The sequence below is a fragment of the Sorghum bicolor genome, chromosome 2, assembly GCF_000003195.3.
Source record: "Sorghum bicolor cultivar BTx623 chromosome 2, Sorghum_bicolor_NCBIv3, whole genome shotgun sequence".
Taxonomy (NCBI): Eukaryota; Viridiplantae; Streptophyta; class Magnoliopsida; order Poales; family Poaceae; genus Sorghum; species Sorghum bicolor.
In genome coordinates, this window is record NC_012871.2 from 22115418 (window position 1) to 22129895 (window position 14478).

A 14478-nucleotide genomic window follows, 5' to 3' on the forward strand; every position below is an offset into this window, starting at 1 on the left:
CCTGTATGGAGCTTCCGTCGAGAGCGTTGTTTACTTCATGCTGTCATTTATGTATAAGACTATGTGATTTATTATGTTCTGCTATGTAATAAACACTGCAATGGTACATTTGAGATTTGTCTACTTATGTGTGCGACTGTTTCTGGGGCGCATATGAGTCTTTTAGGCATCCTATTTTGTTCTTAAAATATGAGTGTGACAAATTGGTATCAAAGCTTTGTTGACTGTCGGACGCGGGCCTAGTTAGAAATTGGCCGTCTTAAGGTTTTGAAATTGCTATAAAATCCTTGCTCTGTAAACCTTGATATTTTCTCCTATACTATATCATTTTCATTGTTATTCATCTTCACCTTGATGCTTATTTTAAAGACTTGTTCTCATCCACACTCCTTGCTGGATATGCTTTTAGAACCTTTCCTTACCACCTTCTGGCGTCTTTGGAATAGGAGTTTTAGGATCTTTGCCCTTAATAGGAAGAGAACGTTAGTACCGCAAGTTGAGTCAATGCTTGAAGTGTGAACTTTTGATGCTTGGTTTGGTTTGTTATTATGCTTATGCTTGATTTGGATTTTTGTAATGAGTGCTGGAACCTTGTGGGCATATCCACAAGTTCCCTAGTTAAGAACCATAAGTAAGAACATGAATAAATAGTGGTTTGGGGTCATATCCTGTTTCTGTCCTTTGCTGTTTTCTGGAGCAGTCTGCAATAATTCTGGTATAAATCAAATTCTGTTCGTGCAATGTTCATCACATTTTTCTGGGAACAAGTAGACTTTCATATCTTTCCAATTCCGCAAGAATGACCATATTATCTATTATGATCTGTGAGTTATGACTGTTTAAATTTGAGGTTTCTGCGCAGTCTGGAATTCTAGAACAGTTTCGGTTGTACCCAGTTTTTGATTAACCTAACGGTTGAATCTGTTAATATGATCTAAATGAAAGTTGTAGAAGATTTCTTTATCTTTCCAACGGTGTACATCATGTATCCTTTTGAGTTCTGGAACTCGAGATATGACTGATTTTCGGATCTGCTGATGTTGGATGTTACCTAGAAAAATTTCAGATTATGTTATCTCTTGTAATTGTCATGTTGGACGTTACTAAGACATGATTCTATACCTTGGAATGCAGATGGCAGCTAGAGGAAGAGGCAGAGGCAGAGGCAGATGCCGTGGCAATGGTGGCAATGCCCAAATTACTGTGGAGGAACTCATGCAAACCCAAAATGAGATGATGCACGTTTTCATGCAGCACTTACAGCAGCAACCTCCACCACCACCACACCCTGTTCATGTGAGAGATAAGCGTGGGAAGTTTATGAAGGGAAGACCCCCAGTATTTACACACTCAGCTGATCCCATGGAGGCAGATGATTGGTTACGTGTTGTGGAGAGGCAACTGAACATAGCCCAGTGCATTGACTTGGAGAAGGTGTTGTACGCTTCTGGACAGCTTCAGGGGGCAGCTCAGACATGGTGGGAGTCATATCAAGCTGCTCGTCCCAACAATGCTCCTCCTATCACATGGCTGAAATTTTGTAGAGACTTCAGAGCTCGACATATAAATGAGGGAATGATGGAGCTCAGGCAAGAAGAATTCAGATCACTCAGGATGGGCTCCATGACTGTGGCAGAATATCATGACACATTTGAACAGTTGGCTCGCTATGCTCCGAACGATGTCAAGGAAGATGCTGATAAGCAACGTCTATTCATGAAAGGTCTTTACTACGAGCTCAGCTTGCAGTTGGCTCGAAACACCTATCCCACCTTCCAAGCTCTTGTGAATCGTGCTATCGTGCTTGATAATATGCGTAAGGGTCAGGATATAGACTTAGAGTAATCTAAATTGAGATGATTATCATGTTTATCTTATGGCTATGAACTCTTATTTATCCTCAGTCACTTATTATTCATATTCATATATTTATCTTATATGACACTTACCCTGTATGAGAGTTAGATAAAGACATGGTTAAGGTCTCCATGATTACATGCAGTGCTCATTGCTCATTATCCAATGCAAGTCCCTTCCCAGTGGTAAAAATATAAATAATGATACCTAGAATACTCCTAGTTAAAATGCTACATCGGTATTATCTGTGCGCTTGCGGATCCTTTATTTTTTTATTTTTTTATTCCTAGAAAAGCATATAGATTTAATACCAGCACTTCTACATCATGTTCGGGATGACAACCTAGCTTAAATGATGTTAAGTAATTTTGACGTTGTTGCTAGGGATAGGTTTAAGAGTCTATTTTTAGTAGTTGCATTAAGAAGTGTCAACAAGGGTCTAGTGCGTGTGTTTGGTGCCTAACCCTACTCACTTGGCACGCTGGCATAGCCTCTGTATACACCGGACACACCAACAGTAACACTGCAGCGTCCAGTGCCAATGTCCATTGAGACTACTCAACCAAAAGTTTGTCGAATTGCGAACTTTCCAAAATGAAGTTTGATCCTCTCGATCTAAGGACTTTCTCAAAGCTGCCTAGTGTTAGATTTATCAAGTGTGCACCACACCTAAACCTAAAGCCTTTTCTAGGTCAAGCTACCCGTTCGTTGCCCCCCTTAATAGTACGATTAAAGGAAAAACAAATTCCTAAACTACTCTAAGCACCCTTCAACTCCGAATGGCACTTAGACCTAGTCTAGTCTTGATGATGTCCAATAATCCTTTGAAAATTGAAATGATTTCCACCATCAAGTAGGCATGAACGTCCTAGTCCATCGATCATCATTACCATGACCTAACTCAAATGATTTTGCCACTGCAAAACACATGTTAGTCATAGTAATCAACATTGTCATTAATCACCAAAACTCACTAGGGGCCTAGATGCTTTCAGTAAGATTAGAAGACGAGCATGAATGTTACATTTCAAAAACATTTATCAGATCTGCTTAACCCATGGAAGGATTGTTTACCTATGCATATCTTTTGTTGTATGAGTAAGACTATCATCTTCCAAAGGTTGAATAAGCAACAATTTTGCTCAAATGGTTAAGACATTGAGATCAAGAGAGTGAAGTTAAGAACATAGATTAAAATAAACAAACATGTTAGTTTGATCAGATTGGATCAAATGAGGTTGCAACTTTAAACATGTTTGATTCTTCATTTATGTGCATATCAGGATTGAGAAATGCTTTTTGAATAGTGATTATGTACCTCAAGGTGTTTACCTTATCATCTGGAGGGTTATGGTAATTAACTCCAATTATAAACCATCAAGAACTAATACCAAAGAACCAAGTAAAATGAACTAAAGTGCCCTATAATTAGATTTAAACCTAATGAGTTCCATGAGTTTTGGTGTTCTCACTTATTTTGTAGATATTGGATATTCTATACATAAAAGCATCTAAAATGATGAATTAGAGCACACCATTGTGGAGAGCCTATCGAGACGATTGAAACGGATATATCATTCATTATAATTAAAGTCCCGACGAGAGAGTCCTCATCGGATACGCTTTGGAACACTCTAGAAGACACCGAAACCAATACCAAGCAATAGTTTTAGGGTCTATCTAACTAATTCCATAGCTTTGGTGAATTATGATTTTCCAGCGATTAAATCAGAAATAGACGAGGAAGAGTAGGAGTCAAGGAACCAAATCAAATCACGTCGGAATTTTGCAAGAATTGACGCGAAGGTTCCAGAGGACACTAGAAGACACCACAGCAAAAGAGAAGGTGACCTAGCCCTGAGCCAGGTCGGCCGGCCTGCCAGGTGGGGCCGGCCAGCCCAGGTGGGACCCACTTGTCATCCAGCTTCGCAAGACAGTTTCCAATCGGCCTCTATGATGCATCTTGACCATTGTTTTAAGTTGGTTTGATCCAAGTGCTATGGTTCATCCCACGGGGCTATATAAATGGAGGCAGACCCCCTTGAGGCATCTTAAAGACATCAATTCATTATCTCCAGTCAAGATTAGGAGAGGGGTTCCTCGAATCTCTAGAGCCTAGCAATCAAGAAGAATACTAGTACACCTCTAGTTAGGTTTAGATCTAGTCTTAGAACTAGAACTAGAAGAGAGAGAAGAGAGAGAGAGAGAGAGAGAGAGAGAGAGAGAGAGAGAGAGAGGTAGAAGATCTAGAGGAAGCCCCGGGCCTATCGGTGCTCCTTCTTCAGCTTGTACCTTTGAATTCAAGTTCTACAAGAGCTTGGATCAGAGATTTCTTCGGTCATCAACTTCTATTAGTTTGTAAGTTTATTTGTTCTTATTGTTCTTCTAGTTTATAAGTTTCATTTGAGTATTTTAATCTAGTGCACTAGGTTAGAATATAATTCGTAATATAAGCATGGTGCTTAGCCTCAGGTTACTCATAGATGCGCTTTATAGTCCGGATCGGTGGTAGATTGCAAAGGTGACAACTTTGTTGAGTCTTATATAGTCCACCTCCCGTCTGTAGGTTATATCTATAGGAGACCTTTTGTTACGTGGTAGATTTGTACTATGTTTGTGACCTTCTATAGTAATTCTCCAGCAGATCAATAAGTAGAAAAACTCTCTAAAAGTAGAATTAGACCACCCTAGTTCTCTCCCTCAACCTTCTAGTAGCTCATCTTTGATTGTGCTCAGGGATTAAGCCAAGATCAAGATTCCTCCATCTGTTCCTTTGGGTTCGATATTAAAGCTGGGTCATCCTGGTGAAGTGTTACATCGGTATCTTATCTGTGCGCTTGCGGATAATCATAGATCTTAGTGTATATTAATAAATACCAACAAGCATTTCTGGTGCCATTGCCGGAGAACGGTTGCTAGCTGATCTTGAGTCTAGCTTAATCTTATATTATACTTTTATTTTTTCTTTTATATTTCCCTTTTATTTCTCCATGGATTTCTTAGAGTCTCCTCAAGATTCAACAGATTTCACCCCTATTAGATTTTGCCATTTTCTCAAAATCGTAGGTTCAAAGCCACCAATTTCAGCTAAGCCTATCCTTTCTGGTGGCTCATTGCTCTTATTATGTATTAGACATGGTGTACATCTAAGTGTATAAAAGTACATATAGGAAAACCAAAATATTTTATAATTTTAAATGGGTGTTTAGTTATTGAAAAAAAATATTCGTCACACATGAATGAGGTGAGGCGAAATTCAAATTGTGGTAGGAGATGTAAGGCGCCGTGTCGTGTCAGGCCCGGCAGGGGAAAAGCGAAAATGGGAAAAGCCCAAAACGAGGAGCCAAGTCAATCAGAGCTGACCCACCGAATCAGAATCAGAACAAGGCCGGAGGAACCAGGCGACACAAGGGAAAGGAAAGGGGAGCCACCGGACCGCACCGCCACCTTCCCTTCTCCCGGCGACCTCCAGGCTCCAGCCACGGCGCCCATGGCGTCGGCGAAGCTGCTCTACATTGTTGTGGTTGACGACAGCGCCTCCTCCTTCCGATACACACGCTCCCTCCTCCACAGCACCCTCCAGCTCATGGGATGCAAGCCACGCCACGCCTTCGAGGTCCGCCCCTCTGCTTCTTCGTCTTCGATGCCGATCTCCCCCATCTTCCATGTGCTTTTGTCTGATTGGATTGGATCCTCCGTTCGATCTTTATCTCTTGTAGATCAGCCGCAGGGTGTTCGATGTCATCCGGGGTGACCACCAGGGCCATGGCGACACGGCCGCCTCTGCCCGGGTGCAGAGGTACGAGGTCGCCGAAGCCACCCCGACCACAAGCCCTCGCCAGTTCCAGTTCGAGCTATACAAGCGCCGGACCACCGTCCTCCTCCCCAGGGACCTCTTCCTCGATCTCGTCCTCGACGCCCTCGCCCTCTACAAGTACGTCGCCCCCAACCAGCGCGCCGATCTCAAGCTCGCCTGCAGGTCCGTCCGCCGCACTCTCTTACACTCTCTCTCGTCCCCCTTTCTCATGCTCGCCTGTAGTTCTGAACACGGCAGCGTGGTACGTTGATTACTTAGCATAATTAATGTTAATGTTACTCTTTGAAAGGGATGACTATGCAAACTATGACTATTTGCCGATTGGACGAGATTCAAATTGTCTCATTACAATTGATATAGGGGCAAACGCCCATAACTGATTTCCATACTTGTGTTGTCACTGATGTAAACGGCACTTATTTTTCAGAACCACAAGCATTCTAGTGCCTCCAGATTGACCACATATATTTGAAAGTGAACTTTTTAAAGGTGTTCATATTGTATCATTCTCCCTGTCACTTATATTCTTTCATCTTGCCTTAGGATTCGTGAACGAAAGGAATCTATCACAGTTCTTCTTTGCGGAACTAGTGGCTGTGGCAAGTCTACTCTTTCTACGCTGCTGGTAATAATTTTAATTTTCCTTACCTCCTTACTTTCTTGTATGCCCTTTTGCTCCTTCTCATCCTCCATTAGGACCTGTCTTAGACCTATTTCAGGCAAGGAACATTGCTGTGAGAATGTAACAATAGACTGGAGATGCAGATGAAGTACATATTGTATTCTTACTACATGGAAGTTTGTTGCACCAGGATAGAACAAAGCAATGTTATTTGCAAATTAAGTTTCCTCTTGATTGGTTTCCTTTTTTTCGCGAATCTTCCTCCATAGCTGGTACTGGAAAGACCTAGGAATAGTAAATTATGTTCTTTCCAAAACTAGATTATGTCCACTGCACTTGTGGGCAAATTTTAGCTTTATTTTTTCCCTAATTTCTTCCTTACAGAGATGTTAATGTCTCAACAGGGAAGCAGGTTAGGAATTACAACTGTAGTTTCCACAGATTCGATACGTCACATGATGCGAAGCTTTGTTGAAGAGAAAGAAAACCCTCTTCTCTGGGCATCAACTTATCATGCAGGTGAATGTCTTGACCCAGTAGCAGTTGCTGAAGCAAAAGCTAGGAGGAAAGCAAAAAAACGCTCAGGCGTATCAAGCAGCTCAAATATTGACTATGAGAAAAGTGGGGCTCTTACCGAAAAAGTTGATGGGAAATCAATCGGGAAGAAGCAAATGGCCATTGAAGGTTATAAAGCGCAGAGTGAAATGGTAATTGATAGTTTGGATCGGTTAATTACTGCTTGGGAAGATAGGAAAGAATCAGTTGTTGTTGAGGGTGTTCACTTAAGCCTTAATTTTGTGGTATGTGCTTCGATAAAACTATTCATTTGCACTTCTTTCCTTTCATTCCAGCTATTGATTTTTTTTAGATCGTATCAGACCCACTATGTTGCATATCTTCTGCTAACAAAGGTGGAGTTGTAACTTTCATGGTTAACATGCGCACTTTATTCCACATTCCCTTTTAATTATTTCAGATGGGTCTAATGAGGAAACATCCTTCGATAATACCTTTCATGATCTACATATCTAATGAGGGTAAGCACACAGAGAGGTTTGCTGTACGTGCAAAGTACATGACACTTGATCCAACGAAAAATAAGTATGTTAAATACATCAGCAACATTAGAACTATCCAGGAGTACCTCTGCAGCAGAGCTGACAAGTACCTAGTTCCCAAGGTCAACAACACTAATGTTGATCGGAGTGTGGCTTCGATCCATGCCACTGTCTTTAGCTGCCTCCGTAGGCGAGGTAATGGAGATCAGTTATATGATCCTGAAGCAAATACTGTTGCTATTGCAAATGAAGAATACAAAAACCAATGCGTGGCTAATTCCATGAGTTCCAAGGGGATGTTTAAATTGATCCAACGGCTTGGATCCTCAAGAAAGCTCATGGCTATCATTAATGTTGACGGTTCTGTTTCTAAGGCCTGGCCAGTTGAGTCCAGTGGAGGAGATGGAAAATGCAGTTCTGACAAAAGTAATAAGAAATCTGTGGGAAATCCAATTTATGGACCTCTAAATATTGGAAGAGCAGAGTCAGTCAATCTGCAGTTTGGCACCTTTGGGATAAGTGCCTGGCCTACTGATACGGGCTGTGCAAGTCAAGCTGGAAATGCTGATGAATCATTTACAAATGCTGCTGAAGGTAGTAGCAGACATGTTCTATCTTCATCTGGTTCTCCAAAGAAGTCGGATGGACATTGTAAAGAGGTACTAACTACTACCTGTATCATGGCTGTGCTGTTTCGTCTTTCTTTTCTGATCAATGCTCTTTGTAAGGCTAGTGTCCTATTTTGAATTTCTTTAATACTTTTTGGGGCTAGATCAAAGAGTCATCAGCAGCGTATGGCAGCGATGAAGAAGAGGAAGAAGAAGCTGATGTTCGGCCTAATTCAGGGAGTGATGAGGACATAAGTGAAGAAGACAACAGGGAGATCGATGGGGAGGTGAGATGAAGTCTTTATTTCGATTGTTATGGCCTTTTTGTTTTTTGATCCTAAACAGTAGGTAAAAGGATTCACCCATGCAGTTGCTTTACTGTACTCTTTGCTCTCGATCCCATTGTAAGCATATTTGTGGATTTTGCAGATGGAAGGATCTGTCGACGAGGACTGCAACAGGTCTGATGAGGAATACGACGACCTGGCCATGCGGGACAGTCTGGAGAACGGCTATTTAACTGACGATGGTGTCTTTCATTCTGGTTTAAGCAAATCTTCAAGCGGCAAGTTCTTTGGTAGCAATCAGGGAAGCCACAGTACGCCAAAGAAACACCAAGAAAGTGTTGGTGTTCCTGAGACAGCACGCTCTTCTTCTGCCGCAGTCCCGGCTGGTACAAGCAGCAAGCGGTATGCCGCTAGAAAGTGGAAGCGCTCGCTGAGTGACTCATTCCGTTCACGGCCACGCAGTGCCCCGGAATTGGTGTCAGTATGCAAGGGATCACCGCCCGTGCCTGTGGCTCCAGATGAGAGGTAGCCGATGAGCTGCACAAGACGTGTTGTGTCATGTTTTTTTTAACATAAGCATAAATTGCAAAGGGAAATACGAATATCATCATCTGAGGCATCATGGATATGAAAAAGGTACTATGCTAGTGTTTGGTTTCTGTAATGAAGTACTCCATCATCATATCACTTTTTAGCTTTTTTTTTGTGTGAATAGAATGAAAGTTTCCATAGCGAGTTCACTGCCTTATTTTTCACAAGCTAATATTAGTACTGGTACAGAGAACGGGGTTATTTCACTGAATTCGAGGAACGAACTCATGATATGTTATCTCATCTGGGTTGATTCTCCAAACCAAACACCAAAGGCTTGTTTAGATTACTTTAAAATTTCAAAAGTTTACAAGATTTTCCATTACATTGAATTTTGCGATACATAATGAAGCATTGAATATAGATAAAAAATAACTAATTGTACAGTTTATCTATAAACCGCGAGACGATATTTTTAAGCCTACGTTAGTTGACATTGCTATGCAAACAACAGTGCTACAGTGTTAAAATCAAAAAGATTTTGAATGTAAACACGCTCTAAGTTTGTGCGAGCGGAACAGATCTATTAACCGGCTCCTTGTAGATGGAATAATGATTGAACAACTCCAACAGTTTTGTTAGTCCCAAAACAATATGGGGAGGGAACAAAAGGAGAATCTCTAAGTGTTTGGTAATTTTGACTTGGCAAAAAAAATTCTGCTAGTTCTGGAGATCAACGAATAAGCATCAGGTTGTCAGCTTGCTATAAAAGCGCGCGTATGCAGTATGCTAAGTCTATTTCAGGCGTGCATAAATGCTAAGAAATAAAGAGAATTTGTCAACTTGTTATAAATGTCAAGCTCAATTGCCAAACTATTGGATAGCAGATCTTAAGAGTTTTGACAACAATCAGAATGTCAAACCTATTTGCAAAACTGTTAGAGTTGCTCGAAGCACACCGATTTTAGGATTAGACTACGAGGTGCTTCCCGTACACTTCTGCACACAGGAGCTATATGAAAAGCCATACAACTTTGTTTATTACCTTAAAATGACATTCTTAGGTCAGTCTCAATGCATATTTTATGAGAGTGTCATGCACATTAAATAGGGTGCCACATAAGTAAAATTGCTGACTTGGCAGGGTCATTAAATGAAAGAGTTTTATCAGATGAGAGAGGAGTTTCATCCCCATAAAACTCTTATGGCTCGGTTACTAAATTTATAGTCTTGATAACTGTACCATGAAACTATGCATTGAAACTGGCCTTATACATGTTTTTAACCTTACTATAGGCCATTATATTGCCTACCAGTCGGCGAAGCGGCAGGGTGCCCGGGTGGTCCCTGTCCTGAAACCGAATACCTAGTCATTTTGGTTGACGGCGACTTCTTATATTCATGTATTGAATTGATTGACTGCTCCTTGCTTCGCTTTACCGTATTTAAACAGTCACGTTTGCGTCTGTTCCCGTTCAATTCTGAGTTGCCCGTCACCTTGAAAGAATGCAATTCTAGCTCAATATTTATGAAATGTATTCTCATAATAATATATTGATTTGGAGTCAATGTAAAAATTATTTACTAGTAGAAATTTTGTCAAATAGAACTAAACAATGAGGTACTGACGGACACAGATAGCACATGCCAGTTGGTGATTAGTAACACACCGCTAGAGGTACATCTCGAAGCCTTTTATCTTTGGTTGCAGGCGGGCTCATTCGCAGCTGTCCGCTAACCCGCATCGCTTGCCGTAAAGTTTATTTGCGGGCTTGCGGTCAGCCGTTAAGCTATAAACTTCGCAGACAGAACAGATTAGGCTGCTAAACTCGTAAGACCCGCTATACTATATGGAGACTATGTGGATACTGTCTCTCTCTACGTATATACTGTAAGAATTTAGAATCTATAAGTTAAACATTTTATATCCAGTTAATCAACACACAGATGATACAACTTTGCACTGATCATTTTAATTTTCATATCCTGGCTATCTATATATTGTACGTTCTCAAATATAACAACATCAAGAAATACATGTATAAAAACAAGGACACATATCCTGTGACAAAAGTTATTATTACTAAATAAAGACATAACGTATATATTTACTCTTCACTCTTGCGGGTTCTTGTGAGATTGCTCGTTCGCCCAACGGGCTTGGCGGGTTGGAGTCACTAGGCCACGAAAAAATTGCAGCCCGTCCACAATAGCCACGAAGCTAAATTTTGCGGGGCGAGCGGATGGGTTATATTAACAACCCGCCCCGCCTACAATCTGACTTTTATCTCCCGTTTGCGGGTTTTACCATGTTCGCATTTTGATCCATATTACTAGTGCTCCTACAATCTCCATTGAGGATTTTACCATGCTCGCATTTCAACCCACAATTACTTAGCCTCCTAGAGTCACTCTAGGAGCAGTTTTATAACACCTACTCTCTCCGTCCCAAATTATAAATCATTCCAAGAATCTCGGAGAATCAAAGTCTTTTAAGTTTGATCAAATTTATATAACAAAATAATAATATTTTTGGTACCAACGAAGTATCATTATATTCTTTGTTAGTTATATTTTCATAGTGTACCTATTTTATGACATAAATCTTTATATTTCTCTCTATATTTTTTGTCAAACTTGAAAATATTTTGACTCTCAAATATTCTTGAAATGATTTATAATTTGGAACGGAGGGAATACCAAACAAGGTGGGGTCCTTCTCGGACAGGTGGGCTTTGCGAACACAAGCACTGGGGCAGGTGGGGCAGAGACACCGGGTTGGGTGGCGTGAGGGCAGAGTCATGTGCAGAGGTAGAGGCGGAGTCGTTGGGGACAAAGTCATGTGTGAAGGTGGAGTTGAGTGTGAGGGTGGAATAACAATGGCCAGTTGAAGTCTTGACAATAATCTTGTGCCTCTCCATCGTGTAAATTAACATTTTGAGAAGAACCCTCCACTTCATTTTCCACAGGTACAACAAATTAGGGCTCCACCATATTCTAAATACTTGAATGCAAATCATTAAAGAGCTATTGTTCACCACTTGGAGCAAGACCCCTCCTCCAATCTGGCACATGGTACCTTTCACCTTTATATGATGCCAAGTATACATGTCTATTTAGGTATCCGACATCAACATGATAATATTTCCCTATCTACAATTGAGTAAAATTGAAGGTTATGTGAAAGACACTAGTGTGAAAACAAACATGTTATCTATACATACCTAGAGGGGGTGTGGGAATTTGTCATGATCATGGCTAAGTGCATGAAAGAGGACACTAGTATCATGCATAGATCTAGACTACCCAATAGACGCATACGTGAAAGCATGCCAAAATCCACAATAGCAAGAACGTTTCGTGTCGCTTTATGCCATTTCGACCAATGTATCTAATAGGCTCATTCGGAGATGATGTCATTGAGATATGAGTACCTTCTAGTCCTCTAATGCAATCTTTAAAATAATACATCATCCTACTATTTATCATTACTAATCCTAGATATGTGTTGTTAGGATCAATAGGCAGGCAACGTATCATATGCAACTCAACTTCGTGTGCAACCTATGCAACCACCAATTAAGGTTACATGATCTAGATTTTTTCACTTAAACCCCTCCACCTGTGGGTTTAAATCTAACCCGTGTGTATTTAGATGGGAGGGTTTAAATGAAAAAAACCATCTAGATCCTATGACCTTAATTGGTGGTTGCATAAGTTGCACACGAAGCTGGGTTGCACAGGATACATTTCCCCCAATAGGCATATGTACTCCTTACACAAGGATCAAAAAAATCAGGACATCATCAAATTTTTGACTAATTGTCTCACCAGAATGCTTGACTATACCATGCAAAGCACTTATGGACACACCATGTGTCCACAAACTAGAAGAAAGATACCAAGTGATTCCAAAGAAATCATGTGAACAAATGGTTCCTGACCATATGTACTCACTAACAAGTCATGTAACTTGTGAAACAATGGTGCACTCATTCTGAACATTTTATGGCTTTCACATAGGGTGTTGAGCCTCTCCATAGTCCAAACAAATCCAGATTTGAGTCCTAGCGTCATTTCAACATATGTCATGTAGTACTTGGTTGCAACAAGTGAACTAGCAAATACATTATTTTCTGGTCCGCATCAATTCCATAGTATTTGAAGTCCACTCATAATCATCCATATCAGTACCAAAATCAGATCTGTGCACACCAAGCAAAACAAACATGAACATACAAAGCAAGGAGAAATTTAAGACACAAATAGTATAATATCAAGTACTCCCTCCGTTCAATTCCAAATTACAAGACATTTTATTTTTTTCTAGATACATTTCTTTTACTGTATATTTTAGATATAGCGTATATCTAAGTAACACATTTCGAGGATCGTGGTTTTGTGTTTCTTGCGGTGGTAGTTTTGTTGTTGCCTCCTTCGCGTGGTTGTTGTTTTTTGTTTTTTTAATTATAATTACTTCTTCTCTATTAATATATGCCCAGCATATTCATTTTGGTGGTTCATAAAAAAGCTATGTATCTAGAAATACTAAAACATCTTATAATTTAAAATAGAGAGAGTACAAAATAATGAAACCGTACCAAAGCAAGGATAATTTCGAAACACATAAATAGTATAGTTAAGTACCAAAAAGTGTCAGATCTGTGCCGCAGAGAATCTGTAGTCTTCTAGCTATCCTTTTTCTATGCGTGGAATTGAAGCAGGCACGAGAATGAGATGCCATGCCATTTCTGTGGTGCGAGCGCCCAGTGGCTGGCCGAGGAAAGGACCAGGGTCGTCGGCACTTCCCCTCCCAAGAAGAGAGGGTGGACCAGCTACGTCGAGAAGGACACCGCCGGCCAGACAAACATGGCAACATCTACTCCCTCGAGGTAATTCGATCGCGCTCTTCTTACATTCAAACGCTCTAGCCACCGGTGGGCAGTGGTGTAGAATTACGTTGCTTTTATTTGTCCTCTAAAACTAGAACCTCAATCTTTACATTACTCCACGCCTGGAATTTGCACAGCCGACAGTGTAGGTGGCCGAGAGCGCCATCAGCTTCGGCGTGGCTGGCACGTCGACGGAGGGTGCCGAGAACACGGCCACCATCGCTGCGGGGCTTGTTCTCACAAGAGCATCTCCAACAAAATTTGTTTCCCAAATCTTATTGTTTGTCAACCCCAAAATAATATGGAGAAAGAAAAAAGATCTATTTCTAATAGTTTGGCAAATTTCGTTTTCAAAAACCTAAAAACCCGCTAATAAACGAAGAGCCCCGCTAAGCATGAGGAGAAAGACAGATGCCAAGTACAGAGTCTGCGCGCATATTTATGCGCTAGACAGAAAGATATGACAAGTTAGAAAAGATGGAGAATTAATATGCCAAACTGTTAGAGAAGATTTTTCCTTATTTTGCTAAAAAAGTTATGGATGGAAAAGTTATGGATGAAAAGTCATTTACCAAACTGTTGAAGATGCTCTAGACCCCGTCGCCGCGGCCTCGTCCTTCCTCATCCAGGTGAACAAGAACCAGTCGTACGTGCCGGGGCCAGCGCAGACCCTCGAGGCCCCTGCCCTCGCAGAGGCAGTAGAGGCACAGGATAGGGCCGCCGTCCAGGCGGCAGCACCAGAGGCGACGTCCACCGTCAAGGCCTCTGCGGCGATGGAGGCGCAGCAGCTGTCCTCGGTGAGCTGA

General features: G+C 41.1%; 2 protein-coding genes across 2 annotated transcripts; both read left to right on the top strand.

Moving 5' to 3' along the window:
- On the top strand, positions 5210-8984 carry LOC8063847 (P-loop NTPase domain-containing protein LPA1 homolog). The gene is made up of 7 exons (XM_002459825.2): positions 5210-5473; positions 5577-5836; positions 6218-6299; positions 6701-7096; positions 7273-8013; positions 8127-8249; positions 8392-8984. The coding sequence occupies exons 1-7, from the start codon at positions 5348-5350 to the stop codon at positions 8776-8778; spliced, it is 2115 nt and encodes a 704-aa protein (XP_002459870.1). The 5' UTR covers positions 5210-5347; the 3' UTR covers positions 8779-8984.
- Positions 13518-14478, top strand: LOC8062576. The gene is made up of 3 exons (XM_021453425.1): positions 13518-13672; positions 14123-14139; positions 14258-14478. The coding sequence occupies exons 1-3, from the start codon at positions 13518-13520 to the stop codon at positions 14476-14478; spliced, it is 393 nt and encodes a 130-aa protein (XP_021309100.1).